The 17557-nt window shown below is 39.0% G+C and overlaps 1 protein-coding gene across 1 annotated transcript in view; it reads left to right on the top strand.

The window, feature by feature from the left end:
• The window catches only part of SLCO5A1 (solute carrier organic anion transporter family member 5A1), a 68193-nt gene extending 51704 nt beyond the window's left edge, over nucleotides 1-16489 (top strand). Inside the window, exons 6-9 of the mRNA XM_053993207.1 lie at nucleotides 5442-5601; nucleotides 8950-9191; nucleotides 12405-12469; nucleotides 13711-16489. Of these exons, the coding sequence (XP_053849182.1) occupies nucleotides 5442-5601; nucleotides 8950-9191; nucleotides 12405-12469; nucleotides 13711-14156 (913 nt within the window). The 3' untranslated portion in view covers nucleotides 14157-16489. The remainder of the gene's footprint in view (nucleotides 1-5441; nucleotides 5602-8949; nucleotides 9192-12404; nucleotides 12470-13710) is intronic.
• Nucleotides 16490-17557: the final 1068 nt, after the last annotated feature.

The raw sequence follows: 17557 nt of genomic DNA, 5'->3' as shown, positions 1-17557 counted from the left end.
TCTTTAGTGAACTGAGCCCTAAACCACTACAAAGGAGAGGGGTGAAGTAGGTTTCAATTAACATAGAAGTTATGTGCATACCAGTACTCAGAAAAGTAGGCAGTGACATTTCATAATTCAGTATGTTTTGTAACTCAGTATTTTTCTAACTGTACCAGCTGCAAAGAAGTGAATAGGACCTCGAGGCCTGCACAGATTAGAATATATTAGAAAGGATTTTCCGCTGTTTTGTGTTGGGCACAAGCAGTTTTGCTGTTGCTGGCATGTCATCAGCATTTCTGTTCTCAGGAAGGTCAAGGGCACCTCTGTATTATACCTCTCAGCATTTTAGAACCTATTGCTCTGTGCCCCAGCCTTGTTCTGAGGGTGTGTTTGATGTTTGAATTGCAGTGTAAGGAACCTTAGGTCAAACCACAATATGGCATCCCTTCTCTTGCACCATAACAGCATCCAGGGGGGAAGTCCTGAATGAGTGAATGGTCTGGACAAGAGTCCAGATGACTTTCGAGTATTTCTAAGGATGGAAGCTCCACAGCCTCCCTGGGCAACTTGTGTCACGACCCAGTCACCTTCACAGTGAAAACTGTTTCCTGGTGTTTGTAGAGAACCTCTTGTGTTAGTTACAGTGTGTGCCCATTGCCTCTGATCCTGGCACTGGGCAGCACCGAAAAGAGCCTGGCTCTGTCTCCTTTGCATCATCCCTTCACAAAATTTCAGGCATTGATGAAATCCCCCTGAGCCTTTTCCAGGCTGAACAGTCTCAGCTCTCTCAGCTTTTCCTTAGACAACAGATGCTCCAGTCCTTCCATCATCTTAGTGGACTTTCACTGGTCTCTCTGTGGTACATCCATGTCTGTCTTTTATTGAGGAGCCCAGAACTGAGCCCAGCACTGCAGGTGTGGCCTCACCAGTACTGAACAAAAGGGAAATAGCAGAGATCAGCTGATTTGTTTTTTTTTTCAGACCTGTCTCTTGCATGTATTGTCATATAAGGCAGCTAAAACAGCCTCCATGGTGAGCTTATAGTGACAGATTCCTGGATTAGTTTAGTTCCATCTCTCAGATTTCTGATATGTAATGAATCAACACAGACCCTTTTTGATTGCTTTGTGGTGTTTTGGTGCAAGTAAAGTTTAGTTATAGTGTGCAATTGGCTTACTCAGGTATTTCACAAAAAAATATTTACATTTTTCCTCTTGTATCACCAATGTATGTTTCTGTTAGTCTTGTATCTATTTCAGTGCAATCAGCCAGTGGTGTCCCTTAACTTGAAAGCAATGACTAATTGGATCAGAACAATAACAACAAAGAAGGAATCCAGCTCAGGACAGTGAGAGGGTCCCTTGTTTGACAGCTACGCAAAAATTGCATCATTGCTGCAATTTCAGCTGCTTGCCAACAAGGAGACTGCAGATCTCTGCCATCCAGAATGTCCTTCAATACCAAACCAAAAATACTGCTATCAATTTAAGATAATACTTTTTATCATATAGCCCAATATTAATAGTATAGAAACTATGTGGTGAGGTTATCTCCTTCCCTTTGTATTTTCTCGGTCCTGTAGGTTACTACAGTGATATCAATAAAAAACCATATGTGAAATTAATCATTTGTTTAGATGTTACTAAAATATAGTTTGGCTTCCTTTTTTTTAAAATTGCATTTCATTTAAACTGTAACCTTGTGGGAAGAGGGTCCACTTTTTTTTACCCAATATATGTTCATTGACTGCCAGTACAGTGATGTTTCAGTCCAAGCCTGAGTATGTGAAATAACAGGTCACAGCTCAAAAAATTCAGGCAATAAATCTCATTTTATATTTTCCCTTTAATCACTTTACTCCTGTACCACAAACCTTCCCTGGAGTAAAAGTTGGAGAGAAAAACATGACATAGAAAAAAATGTTAGAAACTAGAGTCCTTTACATTGTTAGTCACATCTAATAAAGGTCTTCTCTTAATCATCTTTACAAGCATTGTGTCATGGAGACACAGAACAGTCTCCCTGAGAAGTGAAGAAATGCAGTTTGGCAGATGGGATTCTGGATTTTGTCCTAGCACATGTTTAGTGAACTTGCAGTTGAATCTTATTAATGGAAGGAGCAGCATCATTGTTTGTAATTAAAAGAATAGTTCAGGAAGTGCTGTCATTTGGGGCTGGTTTCTGTTTGTGTGCCTTGTGCATGACTGGTGTCCTTGGCAGCTCAGGTGCAGCAGTGTTGCATGTTGGCAGTATCTGCACCTGCTGAAGCAAGCAGAGCAGCTCTTTCTCAGACATCCCATGTTTCTACAGCAGCTGCTGCATTGAGACTAGTCTGCTTTTCCCACAGATCAGCTCATGGACAGGATGTACTAGCTTTGGTGCAATTTCCCTAAGAACCTGCTCTTAATGGCTGGTGCAGGTAAATCTATGATGTGCTGTGCTGTAATTCAGGGATAAATGCTTTGTTTTCCTTTGTGGAGAGTAGGCAGCCTTCCAGTGCCAGAAGTCAGGATTAGTAGAATGTTTTGGTTCAGCTTACTTTCAGAAAAATGCATACCTTCAGGAAAAAATTATTCCTTCCTGAAAGAAGTGTTCAAGAAATCTGTTGTAGTATGTGCTGTATGGTTGATCCCATACAGCACATACTACAACATACTACAGTGATGAAAATGGGATTACACAGACACATGTTAGTAGAGATTTCATGTCCCCAGCATCTGAAACTCCTTCATCCTTCATTTGTTTCCCACCACTGAAAGAGGAGGGAAGAGTGAAGGTAATGGAGATGAAAGCATGAGCCTCTTACAACTGTCTGATAATGAACTTTTGGGAATGCAATTAATAGATGATTTTGTGTATTACATGTTCTTGAAAGGATAAAAAAACCCAAATCTCTCTGTGTGCATGGTATTTGCTCTAAGCAACAAAAAGAAATTCCCCAAATAAGCCTTACAGTGATATGCTGAGGACAAAAGATGGTGAAAGCTAGAGAGACAGAGCTGGCAGTAACTTGTTATTAATTTGAGCGTATCTGTTTTGTGTATCTCTAAACTTAAGTCATCTTCCAGAACAAACAAAAAAAAAATGTGCCTGAGATTAAATTATCACAGTGGTCTCAGTTCAGTTTCCAGTTTCATGTTTCTCATTTCTCGCATGCCTGATTTCATTCACCTTTTTTTATTTTTTTTTAATCTGATTCCTAACCTCTGTGTCATGGTAATGTTTAGCAGTGCAGCTGAAGCTTACATAGCTGAAGTTAGCTATGTAAGCAGAGTAAGATGGGGAATGGGTTGTTCTGCCTGTGGAACCCTACCTTTCTGTTCCTGAGAAGGGTTTTAGGTGGTGGGGGGTTAAGAGATCAGAAGAATTTGTGCTGCAGGGTGAGAGAGGTTGGAGAGTGGAACCAGAGCTGTGCTTTTCCCAGCAGTCTGGGCTGTCCCTGGACCTGGTCCTGTGCAGTGTGGCAAAGCCCTGTTGTCAACAGGAACATGGTAAAAGGGTCTCCCAGGCAGATTGTGGAGTCTCTTCTTATGCCAAGTATTGTCCCATCTGGGACATCCAGCTCAGCAGGCTAACTAGGATTTCGTAAAACTCCAAAAATGCTGCCTCTTCTGTTGGTGTGAAAAGCTTTTGTCACTGTGCTGCTGAAATTTGCATGTTCCTGAGGAATGTTTTGATGATTGGTATTTTTTTCCATTGGAGAAATTACTGGAACAATCTGCCTGTTGCTATATGATGTGTTGCTGGATACTGCTTACTGAAATCCAGCAGGATATAATATGACAAATTTCAGCTGATAGCTGAGAAGGTGATAGAACCACTACCAGTCCTGGATATTTTACTTCCTGCTCAAGCTGCAACTTGTTTCTAAAAGTGTGCCTTGTTTGTTTATGGAGCAAGAAACAAAACTCTCAGAAAGGCATCCAACTAGACCATAAAGTGTAAAATATATCCAAGAGCTAAATTTGTGAATCTGATTTGTGTGATCAGTAGACAGTCAATAAATATTTGCAAGCTACTTAGTAATATTTAATTGTCTGCAGAACTGTACAGCTGGGAAGACAAGCATATTCAGCAAAAACAAATAGTGGTGTATAAATACAAGAAAACCAGTCAAATTGAGTCATGACTCTGAGCAGCAGTCATGCTCTGAGTGCCACTAACGACAGGAAGTGAGGTGACGCACAGCTGATAGTTGCTGTGTGCAGAAAGGCTCCTGAGCCAAGCCTCTGGTCTAGTCAGGGGTAGAAGATGGGAACAGGAGAACATTACTTGTGGTCCCTGGGGTAGCTGGGGTGCAGTCAGTCTGCTCCTAGTTTATCTTCACACTGGCCTTTGCCCACACATGAAGACAAGGCAACAGCAGCCCCTGTGAGGCTCTGCAGCCATGGCAGTCTGTGAGCAAGTGTACACGATCTTGAGGATGCAGCCACAAGCTCAATCCAGATTCTGTTCAACTCCTGCCTGGCTGTGGAGGTGCTGAAATTCCCTGGATATCTACTGATCTGCTCAAGAGTAGAGGTACTTGAGGTAGTTTTAAACAGCAGTAGCCATTGAGCAATACTGAGAGAAAGAACAAACAAGACAGAGCAGTTAATTCAGTATTACACTGTAGTGCCCAGTGTGGAGCGGTTGTGCATTCCAGTGTAATTCTCAGACAGTAGTATGGTTACCAATTCTCAAGGATTACTGAACTGAAGTAAGCTACTGTTTGCATTTTGGCCAGAGCACTCAAAGACCAAGCATAGATTTGTGCAGTTTTAGGGAGCCATGTAGGTGCAGGTGTTGAAGCTATCTTCATTCAAAGATGGGCAAGAATAATTTGAAATATGTCCAAATCCATAAAGGATTTAGTCTTTGGCCATATTTTGGGGAATTGTCTAGGGAAGCAGAGTGGTGATTCATTTACAGACATTTAGTAAAAGCACAGCAGTCTTTCAGATGTAGAGAGCTTCCTGTAAATTTCACATATTTGTAATACATAAGTCATACAAGCATTGTTTTCTGAGCAGCTGTTGGTATGTAGGAGAAGATGCCTGTTAGTTCACATTAATGCACAGAATCCTCACATCTTGTCGCTGAATCTTTCATTAGTAATCAACAAGAAATTACTGGAGCTTAGAATAAACGTATAAAATAGTGGTGTCTTACTTCATAGATAAAAAAAGACCAACAAAAAACAGGGGAAAAATACACCTAGCCAAATATAATACAAATTTTAAACTTTGTTATTATTTCTTTTTTTGTGTTTTTAGTTGATGGCAAGGATGACCTGGGTGTTCTTCTATATTTTTCTTCTATATGTTTAAGTCATATGTATAACCTAGAGGTAACACAATCTTTGTCTAATAATCAACTCTCAATTCCAGAGTTAATGAGTAGGATGTTTGCTCCCTCTGTACAGGAGAATATGGATATCTGTGTGTGCTCTACTAGCATGTTCTTTTTCTTTTTTTCAGTCCCACTCTTGCCATGGCCCACAGGAATCTGACCGGAAGCTGTAATGTTAACTGTGGATGTAAGATTCATGAGTACGAGCCTGTCTGTGGATCAGATGGAATAACATACTTTAATCCTTGCCTAGCTGGCTGCATCAGTGGTGGAAACCACAGCACAGGGGTAAGTGCTTCACCCACTGTCCACACACAACCTCTGAGTAGCCCCTTGGGACTGGTGCAGATCGGAGACTTCTCTGTTCCTTGCTCAAGCATCCCTCCTCTGAGCTTCAGAGAAGTTTTCTGCAGGTGACTTGTCCATCTCTGAGCCTTTCCATGATTTGAAAGACTTTCTTTCTTCAAGTTCAGTCTTATCTTTTAGAGAAATTCGGGTTTTTTCATTACTCCCTCTCTGAATTGAAGGAAGAACTTAACTCTTCCGGTAGTTAGAACTGTTTTAAATTCATGTTTAAATTTAGTTATCCTTTGTTTAAAGTCATTGGTGCTTGTGTCAGCCTCATCATTTTGCCCAAGGAGCTCTTGCACACATACCAGTACACTGATAGTTCTGTGGTTTGCCTGGCTAGGTAAAGACTGCCCATGTATTCTGCTCTTGTAAAACAGTTTGACCAGTCCCATGGCCTTTTTCTAAACCTCTTCCATGTTAAATCAAGGTTATCATCAAACTCAAGTAACAAGAACTTAAAAGATGTTAATAATCCAGTTTCTTTCTTGGAAATACAACCCAGCATTCTAGTTATGCTGAACTGGAGAAGGACATCCTGCTGGTAAAACCAAAGCATGGAAATTTGGCAGTTTCCAGGAATGGGCACAAGAAGACAGTTGAAAAGTAGAATCTGACTTAAGTATCAACACAGCATGATGGTCATATTAGTTTCTTTAAAAAATGAACTCTTAAATTCTTCTGTTACAGAACTGTCCTTTAAAAAAGGATAATTAAGAAAGAAAAGAAGTAATGTAAACATTGATTTTCTTAGGGCTTGATTGTGCTTTCCAGAAAACTTACTTAAAAAGTATCAGTCTAATTTGCAGTCGTGAGCCAGCCTGTGAAACAGGAGGATGTTAGGTCCAGCACTGTGTTTTCTCAGGTCACCTGGATAATGTCTGAAAAAGCATGTTCATACATAGATGCCACTGAGAACAGATTAGTTTCCCGTTTTTATTTTTTTGTATTTTTTAGATTATCTTGCTGGTTTTTAGTAGAAAATTGTTTTGATTGATTGGAAAAGCCTGCAGTATGAGCCTGTGGTTAAATTTCAGTGTCTATATAATCTAATTTGTGCTTTTCTGGACTGAGACAGGCTTGGTCTGTTGCATTTCATCTGATATTGAACTGGCACTATTAATTTATTTAGTAGGGAAATACTCTGGGAGTATATGCTCTACAGATTTTGAAACATCCTATTGCACCTTATGGTTTAAGAAAAGATGCTTCATGGCCTGAAGTTTTAACTCAGTAGCTAGTGGTGAATATAACAGGGCTGACATTGCTTGGAAAAGGAACTTTTTTGGATTAAATAATCCTTTTTGTCTGGTGCTTTTAAAAACAGAAAAAATGTAAGTTAGTGCCACTGTATAACACACAAAATGTTGCTAACATATAATATTTGGATTTAACGTAGAGTGTTTTCAAAATTAACCATTTAAAAGTTCAAATTAAGAGGAAAGGATACCAGTGTACAGTTCATACCTGTTTTATATATATATATATATATATATATATATATATATATTCCTATAGTCTTAATATTTCTGTCATACTATGTCTGTCTCATTTAATACACAGACTTAATTTCACTAGGGATGAATAAAGACTGTGTGGTAAAGAGGTCTAATTTCTGTAGGATTCCTATTTGGCATTTGCATTTGGAAGCAGTAAAGAGTATAGGGTGAGGTACTGTAGAAAGAAATCAGGTACTCATGTGATGTTAGAGTGGAAGGCTGCCTTGGAAAACCAGAATCTGTCATTGGCTTTGTATCTAAGTGATGTTGGGCAAGTCAGTTAAACAGAACTTGTCCCTGTTGATCATTAGTTTTGCATTCTTCATATTCTGGATGGTGAACATGAGCAACAAACAGAAGTGTCACTTGTAGATGAGCTGCCTAAATCCGTATTTGAAGGTGTGAAAATTTACTTTTAGAATGTATTTAGTTTGGTATAATGGAAAATGTTCTGAAAAAACGATTCCAGTTGTCTCAAATGAGTCACCCATGTTAGTGAAATCTTTGATCCATTTCAGTTACTTAATTACAAAATAGAGATAACATCAATATCTCATAACTGTTTTGAAGATAAATGAATGACTCCTTTTTGAAAGAGTTAAGCTAAAATAGTGAGTTACAGAAAATCCAAATGAAATATGAGTCCTTCCATCTTTGTAGTGGAATATTCTTAGTCTGAGGAAAAAAAAAAATACCTGAAGTCACATTTTGAAAATAAGAGATAAATTATTGGATACATAGATACACTATTGGATAAATAGATACACTATTCAACTAAATCCCATGGGGAAAAAAGTGTGAGGCTACATGATGGCATATAAAGGTACACATTAAAATTGACAAACTGCCATGAATTGGATATGTCTTGATGTCTAAGTGCTTAAATTCATTATCTTAAGATGATTTCTTAACTTCTGTGCCTGTGTGGTCCAAGGTTTGATGAATGCAAAAATTGAAACAGAAAGCTTGTTCCTGTAACATCACATATGTCCTGGCCAGTTTCTTCTGTAACACTGGAATATACTGATCTGCTGCACACCCCTTTGCCAAACATCAGAAGTGGCATGAAGTTGAAAGAAGGCTATTTCTGATCTAGCTCTTCCTCCCCTTGTTCAAATCACAGTCCTGTTTGCCTGTGAAATGCTACTTCTTTATTCAGTCTCCTCATCTTAATTTCATTCTCTTTGTCCATTCAGGAATCTCTCAGTGAGTCCTCCAGTCCCACTCTTTTAGTCTCTGCTTTCCCTTTATTCTCTTGTTTTTGCTCCTGGCTAGATCTACACCCACATCCAGGTGCAAGGTCTTGAGCTTCAAGCATGAAGTGCAGCTTGTTGCGCTGTGGCCAGATCTGGGCAGCCTTCCATTAACATGGCAGAAGACACTGCCTGAATATGAAAGTCAGCAGCTTGCTCAATTTCAGAATAGGGCATTTTCACTGCTGCCTGAAGAGCGTTTCCTCACATTTTTTGTAGTACAATAGAAACAATATTTTTCTCCAGCCTCCCTGTCAGAAGTGATTGAATTGTTTTATCAATATTTCCCAAATATATTCCAGATTTTTAAAAATAAACTCAGACTAAATAAAGCAATGGAAAGGCAACCTCATCACAGAGAGTCCTGGCCAACTTCAAAATTACTTGGAGATGTAACTTTGCTTGTGCTTGGGGTAATGATGCTCAAGGCAGAAGATTCTCTGAGAAGTACCACAGGACTGTTGTATGATGTCTCTTTGCAATGTCTTTCTTACACATATTTTTTCACATGGAAATGTTCTTTTTTGCTCTCCCAGGTCAGAAATTACACAGAATGTGCCTGTGTGCAGAGTCGCCAGGTGATCACTCCGCCAACAGTGGGCCAGCGCAGTCAGCTCCGGCTGGTGATTGTCAAAACCTACCTGAATGAGAACGGCTACGCTGTGTCTGGGAAGTGCGATCGAACCTGCAACACGCTCATCCCATTCCTCATATTTCTCTTCATTGTAACCCTTATAACAGCGTGTGCCCAGCCATCAGCAGTCATAGTGACACTCAGGTGAGAACTCTGAAAAAAAAAAGTATTTTTGCCATGCCCGCTATCACCAGTGCGTGTGAAGCTTGTGTATCCTTAAAAAGTGAATAGAATCCTTGTGTAGCCTTAAAAAGGGAAAGAGCTGACAGGGATAGGGTGAAATCTGTTTGTATTTAGAATATGTAATATTCTAAATCCACTTTAAGAAACATGGAGTGTGCAGTAAATTCCAGGTGCTATAAGGAGAAAACAAGCAAAGCATCATGGAAGAAAATGATTACTCTTGGAAAATTTTCAACCTTCTTAGTGCAATGATTTGGATTTTCAAATGCAAATGAAAAAATTAAGTATTTAAAATTATCCTTTTCTCATTCTTAAAATTGATCATTCCTGCCACAAGCCTGGTTTTGAGTCTTCCTTTTTTATCTTCACAAGAACTTTGAACTCGTACTGTAACAGTGGTGTTATTGCCACTACTCTAAGAATAGAGAACAACAGAGCCTTTGTGGGAAAAAGGCAGTAGCATTTATTTGTCAATTTGAAAATATAATTTGTATTTTTGGATTGGCTTTTCCCATCTCTGCCATCTAGTTTGATAAACATAATCATTCCCTGTAACATTTTTGTCCATTTAAAACATAGTTCCTGTAAGAGAAATTTTGCTGATTTTTTTAAAGAAAAGTGAGCTGAAAAAAAATAATATGGTCTACTGATAAAATAAGTTTGTATTTGTTTAATCTATGTTGCTGCTGTTTCAAGAGAAGAAGGAATTAGAGGAAAATTATATAATTATTTACTAGAATTTACAAAGCATACCCATAAGCATTGGTTCTGCTGGTAACAGGAGGACAAAGAATGGTTTAAAGATGTCTGTTTGGTTTGGGATCTGAAGCTGAAGAGCTCAGAGTTGAAGAAGTAAGTTCTTTTCAGGTGAAGATGAGTTGGAAAATAAAAAATAGAACAAAAGAGTTCAGTTGGAAGGGATCTACAATGAGCACAGAATCATGGAACCTGAAGGGGTTTGAAGGGACATAAAAAATTTCCTAGCTCCAACCTGCTGTCATGGACAGGGACACCTTTCCTAGACCAGGTTGCTCAGAGCTCCGTCCAGCCTGAACTTGACCTCTTCCAGGGATGGGGCATCCACCACTTCTCTGGGCAATCTGTTCCAGTGCCTCACTGCCCTCATAGTGAAAAATTTTCTCCTAATATCTAATCTAAACCTACTCTCTTTCAGTTTGAAGCCACTGCCCCTTGTCCTGTCCCTACATGCTCTGGTAAATACTCTTGCTAATCATCCAGTCCAACTGCCTGACCACTGCAGGACTGAGCAGAAATGAAAACCTGTTAGTGAGGGCATTGTCCAAACACTGACAGGCAGGAGGCATCAACCACCTCTCTAGGAAGCCTCTTCCAGTGTGTGAGGTACTTTTGAGAAACACACCCAAAATGATCCACATGCAAATGGGCATCCTGTCCATGAGACCAGGTTAGAGCTAAACTGAAGTAAATCCCTACAAATGCTTGAAATGCTTGTGGTGTTCATGTCTGATCTCAACACTAGCTGTTTAGCTGCATTAATTGCTAACATAGAGACACCTTTTGTCCTGGTTTTGTGTAAAATCTGTCTTCAAGTTTTTTTTTTTTAACATCAATCTTATGCTTTTTATTTCTGTGGAAAGGGTCGTCCCAACCAAGTAGGATTTCCTTCTGGTAGTGCTGTCTTTACAACTTTACTCTGATATTCTGGACAAATTTAGGCCCCTCTAAAAATAATAATAATGGCAAATCTTTGAAATAGGTCATGGAACTTTGGAAAACATGAGACAGGTTGGGACTTAGCTTTGGTATCCTTAGGCTCAGTTGTGAGCACAGCTGAGAAACCCTCTGGCAGGAATCTTTGTCTCACACCCTCCAAGGACAAGACACTCTTTTGCTGTCATTTTCTCAGCTCAAGTGGCTAAGGTTTCTGCAGGAGCCCGCTGCTGGCACAGGGAGGATTGTGCTGTGTCACACTGAGGAATTTTGCCTTCCAGTTTGGTTTTCAAAAAACCCACAGAATGGGTGTAAGGGTCACTGTTGGGACATTGAAGCCAGGCACTCGGGGCTGGGCACATCAGAATTCCAGCTGCTCAGCATTACCTCAACTATTGTGTGCACAGCACCTTCATAATTCAGAGACTTCTGACTTTATTCCTTCTGTGTCTGGATTTCCCACATGTAAAATAATAGTAATAATAAAAAATAATTGCCTTTGCATTGCAATTAGCAAAGGCAAATGAAGATGAATATTGCAGTGAACTTCACAACAGTGAGGTACGTTAGGGACATCTCCAACAGGATTTTGTAATGCTCAGTACATAAAATGGGGGCCCACACACATGGACAGTGACACCTGCTGTCCCAGACCACATATTGTGCTTTGTGCATTGGTCAAAGGTCTGTGGCACAAGTTGGTTCTCCAATTTCTCAATTTCTTGACTTCAAAACTGGATTTTACAACTGCATCCCTTTGACTGCAGACTTTTTGTGTGTTTTTATGGTCATTAATGTAATTAGAGGCTATCTTAAGACCTTTAGATTAAGAATTAAAAATATTTAAAAATCAGTAGATAATTTGTCGTTTATGAAAATTGTAGTTGCAGTGTGGAATTTTGTTACTTTGTATTTAGTCTTTGTAAGCTTGACATTTTTCCTTTGAAACCGCTGGAAGGAATCTTGTATTAATTGAATTGAAAAGGTATTTAAAGAGACTGTTTGGATGTTTGTACTGGTATTTTTTTTAAAGTAATTCCAAAGTGCTTATGCTACACAAAGATTTGTTAAATTCAGAAATTGAGTCCAGCCTTCAACAATTCAGTTATCTAATAATTCTGATTATTAATTCTAATTTACCTCAAAAATATTAAGAAAAATAAAAGGTATCATGAGAAGCCATAAACATTTGGTGTGGATTCTCTAAATTGCTTTAATTTGTTTGGATCAAATTCTCAGGCCTTATACAGGTAAAGAAAGGTTCAAAAGGCATGACTGAGATTTTGATTAAACAGGTCCAGGAGGGGCTGGCTGTATTTTTTCCTAGCAGTAGGAGTTAACGATAGTAGAAGCTAAAGACAGGAAATTTAGACAAAGATTTTCTATAGCTGTGAAAAAAAGCCATGAGGTAGAGCCAGAACATACCAGGATGATTATGGGTTATGACTGTTCCTTCACCGGAGTTTTCTGTTCACCTGCTAGGTCTGTGGAAGATGGGGAGAGACCCTTTGCACTAGGAATGCAGTTTGTTTTATTAAGAACTCTTGGTAAGTCTTACAGTAGCTCAGCATTTCCATAAAGGTCATGTTCAGCTTAAATGCACCATAAAAGTATTAAAATGCCATAAATATGCAACTAATTCCTTGGCTAACTGTATTAGGAACCTAAAATTAATAACTTCTGAAAAGATTGCATCTGAAAATGTAGTTAATTTACTTTTTTAGGTTACTGACTTTCTAGAACAACATTGTTTCACAAAAAGATAAATTTTTACACCTGCAAGTTGTTAATAGTTAATAGTAAATTAATAGTTACTAAATATTATTTTAGAAGGATTTTTTTAGCTTTCAAAAAACAGAATTCTGTTGCTTTCAGCAATAACAAAGTTTTTCTAATTTTTAATATAAGCATTTGTTACTTAATGTCTGAATGTCTTCTAATATTATTTAATGTCTTTCAAGTGTTTCAAAACAAAAATGGATAGATATTTAAAGTCTTTATTTTTCAAAGCATTCTCTTTCAAGCTCTTGAATTTCTAAAATCCTGCCCATAAAGAACACTCCAGGTGTTCAGCTACTATGAAATACATGACTAGAGCAAGCAAGGTCTATTCTAATCGAACAAGAGAAGCCCATAAAGCTGCATCTTCAAGTTTTGTTTGAGGAAGGATGTTTCAGTCTCATGTTAAAGATGTTGTATTTCTGGAGAAAGCAGGAGCATTCATTGGACTGGCTGCGTTTTTAGCTGCCTTAGAAGTTAAAGTCTGTTTCTTGGGAAGATCTATTCAAAAGGAAATGTATAATCTTACTGGTCTTACCCCTTACATCTATGTTCAAAAATATTTTGTTATCTTCAGTGCTTTTTCATCTTAATCTAAAAACAGCACCTTTCCCAGCTCATGGGCAAAGGATGTTCAGCAGGTAATGCTATGGAGATAATGTATTTCACCTTCTAACTACCTGAGAACAAAATTGCATTTTTTTGTGGGGGACATGTAGTTCAAGAAGAGCTGTTTGGGGAAAGCAGATTGTAGTATCTGTTGTAAGGTGCTGCTGCATTGGCTTCTTTCAATTCTCTCCCATTTGTGGTAGGTTTCATGTGTGGGGTAAATAGTATTGGTGGGAAGATTGACTGGCCAGCTTTCCATGTTTTACATTTCTTGTGAGAACAGCAGTGTAGAAATCTCAAAAATATTCAACCTACACTCATTGGCTGGGGCATATAGTTTCTTTAGAAGTTTTCCACAATATGCTAACACATACTATTTCTCTTGCTATTTTTGTTTCAGCTTACATTCCCACTCCAATTTATTTTGGGGCTGTTATTGACACCACGTGCATGCTTTGGCAACAGGATTGTGGCGTACAAGGATCTTGCTGGGAATACGATGTCACCTCGTTTCGTTTTGTCTACTTTGGGTTGGCAGCTGCTCTCAAGTTCGTGGGATTCTTTTTTATTTTCCTGGCCTGGTATTCCATAAAGTGTAAAGAAGAACAACTGCAGAGACAGAGTTGGAGGGCTTCGCCGGTGAACACTGTGAGTGAGATGATTGGACAAGCTGGACCCCAACAAAACTATGCACGAACTAGATCCTGCCCTACCTTCAGTTCCCAAGGAGACATCAGTGTGGCACAAGGAATGAACTGCTTAGCACAGACATACCCCGGCCCTTTTTCAGAAGCAATAAATTCCTCAAATAAAAATGCATTGCAAGAAGTCACTGTTGAGCTATAGACCCGTGGCTTGGTAATGTAATATTTAGTTTTGTTGGTTGACTTAGTTACGGCGCCTTGTAAAACACCTGTGCCTTCTATTTTTAATCTAAATGTAATGTGATAAAACCAACAAAGCTTGATGCAAACAACCATAATATGTTCCTGAGGGCTGGATACCTCAAACCAACCTGAGTTCTTATTTCTCCCCTCCCAACAATGGAGTTTTAAAAATTGTGTTTGTAATTATTTCAGATGTGTCCATTAAATGTCCATGCTCTGATCTAATATCATTGTAAAGTTGAGGTGTTATGAACAGCAGAAGTCAGTGGAAGAGTGACAAAAACTCATATTGTTGATGTCTAGACTCAAAAAAATGCTTAAATGTATTGTCAACTTCATATCCACAAATTGTATTTTTAAGAGATGAGTAATTACTGTGAGTTCTGCTACAAAGCACAACTGAACTTATTTAAACTATGCAACTTATTTGGATAATTGTATGTGCAGCAAATTAAGTTTAAAGCTTGCTTTTAAAGACATTACTGCAACTGAATTTGAAAGGGGCTATTTTCAGGTGTAATCATTAAATTAAAAAATAACATAAGGTTCAAAGTACTGTTAATAACATGTCAAGCCATACAAAAGTTGCGCATCAGGTAATGTTTGCAAATGTTGAGTTGTAACATCTTTATCCTGTCAAAATGTGCATTAATTTTCACCTGATGGGATGTAGTCATTCTTCACAAAGTAGGTAGGATACTGTAATGCTTGAAGTAAAAAACTTCACTATTGGTTTATAGTAACATGAAGATGTAGGAATCATACACACATACCAGAGCAGATATGTGCACATTTCTGCAATGTTATTTGGGTGGCTGTTACTAGCACCAAATCCATATTTTCCTGAAGAAGAAAACAGCTGGTTATGGCTTGATAGGAAGTTTGGCTGTCCTTCAGAATTGCATGCCAGTGTAGCTCAGCTTCAGTGGGAAAGTCCCGAGGGAGAGGTAATGGCCTCGTCTGGTGTCTGAGACCTGGCAGGTCCCTCACAGGCAGTGGCAGCAGAGTTCAGGCTGCAGGAGTGAGCAGAGGGGCACCTCTAGGGGCTGCAAGCAACCTGCCCACCATGGTGCCAGCTCAGAGGCTCTCCCTGCACTCCTGGCACTGCCGAGGCACTGAGCACCCTGACACCCAGGGGCTGGCGCAGCCGCTCTGGTTTCTGCCACACTTCTGCCTCTCCAGCTACGCAGTGATGGGCAGGCTGGTGGGACAGACCTGCAGGTCCTGGTTGTGTGGTGTGTCCCACACATATTTGCCTTTCCTTTTCTCAGCTTCACTGAAAGCTCCTGTGAAGGCAGAGAGTGAGTTTCTCTCTCCTTTGGCCCTCTGGGTAGAGAGCTAAGAATAGAAATTATCAGCAAGAGTGGACTCACAGGATGTGATGTGGCCTTTGTTTATCCAAATTACTGTAGTGTGTTCTCTGCCTGGGAGATGCTGAAACTTTCTAATCAAATGTGCTTGGCATTTCATTTCTTGCTCTGGAGGCTTTGTAGTGCCATGCTCATCAGGTACTAATAATGTCTCAAAGGGCAGAAAATTCTGTCAGTTGGACACTGGGAAGTCAAGGCTGTATTGTGCCCTGCAGGGGAAGCCTTAGAAGTGTAGGAAATGAAAAAGCAGTCTTTTAAGAGGACTCAGGTTTGGATTTTGCTGAGTAGAGAACTTGTGTGAAAATAAATAGGAAAGAGCAGAGCTTCTACATATTTTAAACAGTTATTCCTGATTTAATTTTTCAATTTAGAACATGTATATTGATCAAACACTGTATGGAACCAAGTCCTTGAAAATAAAGGCAGTACTCTCCTTGGTATCCATTGAATTGTCCAGGGAAGAGTAGATTTCCCTCTCTGCCTTTGCCAACTGCCTTTTGTCATCACCTGGATCTTCTTGACCAGCACATGGGACTACCCATGGGGCTGCTTATTTCAGAATGTGTCAGTCCATTTATGTAGTTTGTAACAATTCTTACTCTTCCTGTCTGAAAACTCCAATTCTTCTACCCCAAACATAGAGGAATATTGTTTTGACCTCTTCCTACTATTCTGTCCATATTAACAGCCTTTTTATTTTTTGGGTTAAGCCCGAGAATGTCTTTTCCTTTTATGCAGCCACCAGATACAGCGTGTCCTCAGTTAGCACCCACTTCCTGAGATAATTGGCTTCTACACTTCCTGTCCTGAGAAATAAATTTCCTTGGCTCAAAGGTGTTTGGTGTATATATATATATATATATATATATATATATATGGGTGTGTGTGTGTGTGGTGTGTGTGTATATATTTGCTATAGGAGATAGAATAGATGATAAAAATGTTTCCTTTTGCTTCAGTTTCAAATGCTTGTTGCACCAAGAATTTTCTACCTGGCGAAAATTGGCAAAGTAGTATGACAAAGTGTAATTGCAGCCCAGCCCTCGTCCATTTTTATCACTTCCCCATTTTAATCATCACAGGGAGAAGTGAAGAGTGACATTCTTTTCAAATACCTCAGGAACAGAGCATTTAGGGAATTTTAAAAGACTGAAGATTAATCATCTGTCCTGATCTCTTATATTTCATGCCTTGTGTGCTTCAGTTCCATACAAAAACCAAGGAAGAGATTAGGATTGTCAGGAACTAATGGCACTGATGCCAAAGAATGAAAGTGATAAAAGTGACACTTCTGCAGCTGCTGCTGTTTCTGAGCATTGAAGGGATTTCAGAGCTTGTTGCAATGGAAACCATCTATTTTTTAGGATATCCTGACCGTAGAAAGAAAGATGTTAACTTTGGAAATACTGAAAAAGCCTTTTTTGCATACTTTCAATTTTAATTTTTAATTGGAAAATAAATTTTAATTTTTCTTTAAGTATTACATGCAAAACAAAATGTAATTCCTTACTTTTCAAACAATTTTTCCCTGGTTTTGGGTATAGATAATTTTGGCAATGCAAATAAATTTCTATAAAATCAGTTAAGTCAGTATCCTCTGAAAGAAAGAAAACCCAAACACTGGCTAGTTTTGATTGATTCCTGAAGGAGGGCTTCTCATGAGTAATATATAACAATCTAAACAAAGCCAATAAAGGTATGCAGGCTTTATTGAAATGTCAATTCCAGCATTGTCATTTACCAGTATATGGACTGAGACCTGCTGACCAAACCCTGTGTTCTGAGGCTGTCACTGCTGGAGGAAGCAGCATCTCCAGACATTGAGAACACTCCAAGCAGTAGTTGTGGTCGACACATGGTGCTAAACCGACTTCACAGGAACTAACAAAGAACTTTGCCTGTCATCTGGTGAAGGGGCCCATGCTGTCTTCCTACTGTGAGATCTTCTCACCATAGAACATAAAAATCCATGAAGTTGTAATTTTTACCA

Source organism: Vidua macroura, chromosome 1 (assembly GCF_024509145.1).
Source record: "Vidua macroura isolate BioBank_ID:100142 chromosome 1, ASM2450914v1, whole genome shotgun sequence".
NCBI lineage: Eukaryota > Metazoa > Chordata > Aves > Passeriformes > Viduidae > Vidua > Vidua macroura.
Note: the sequence above shows the minus strand (reverse complement) of the source record. Positions and strands in the feature narration are given on the sequence as shown.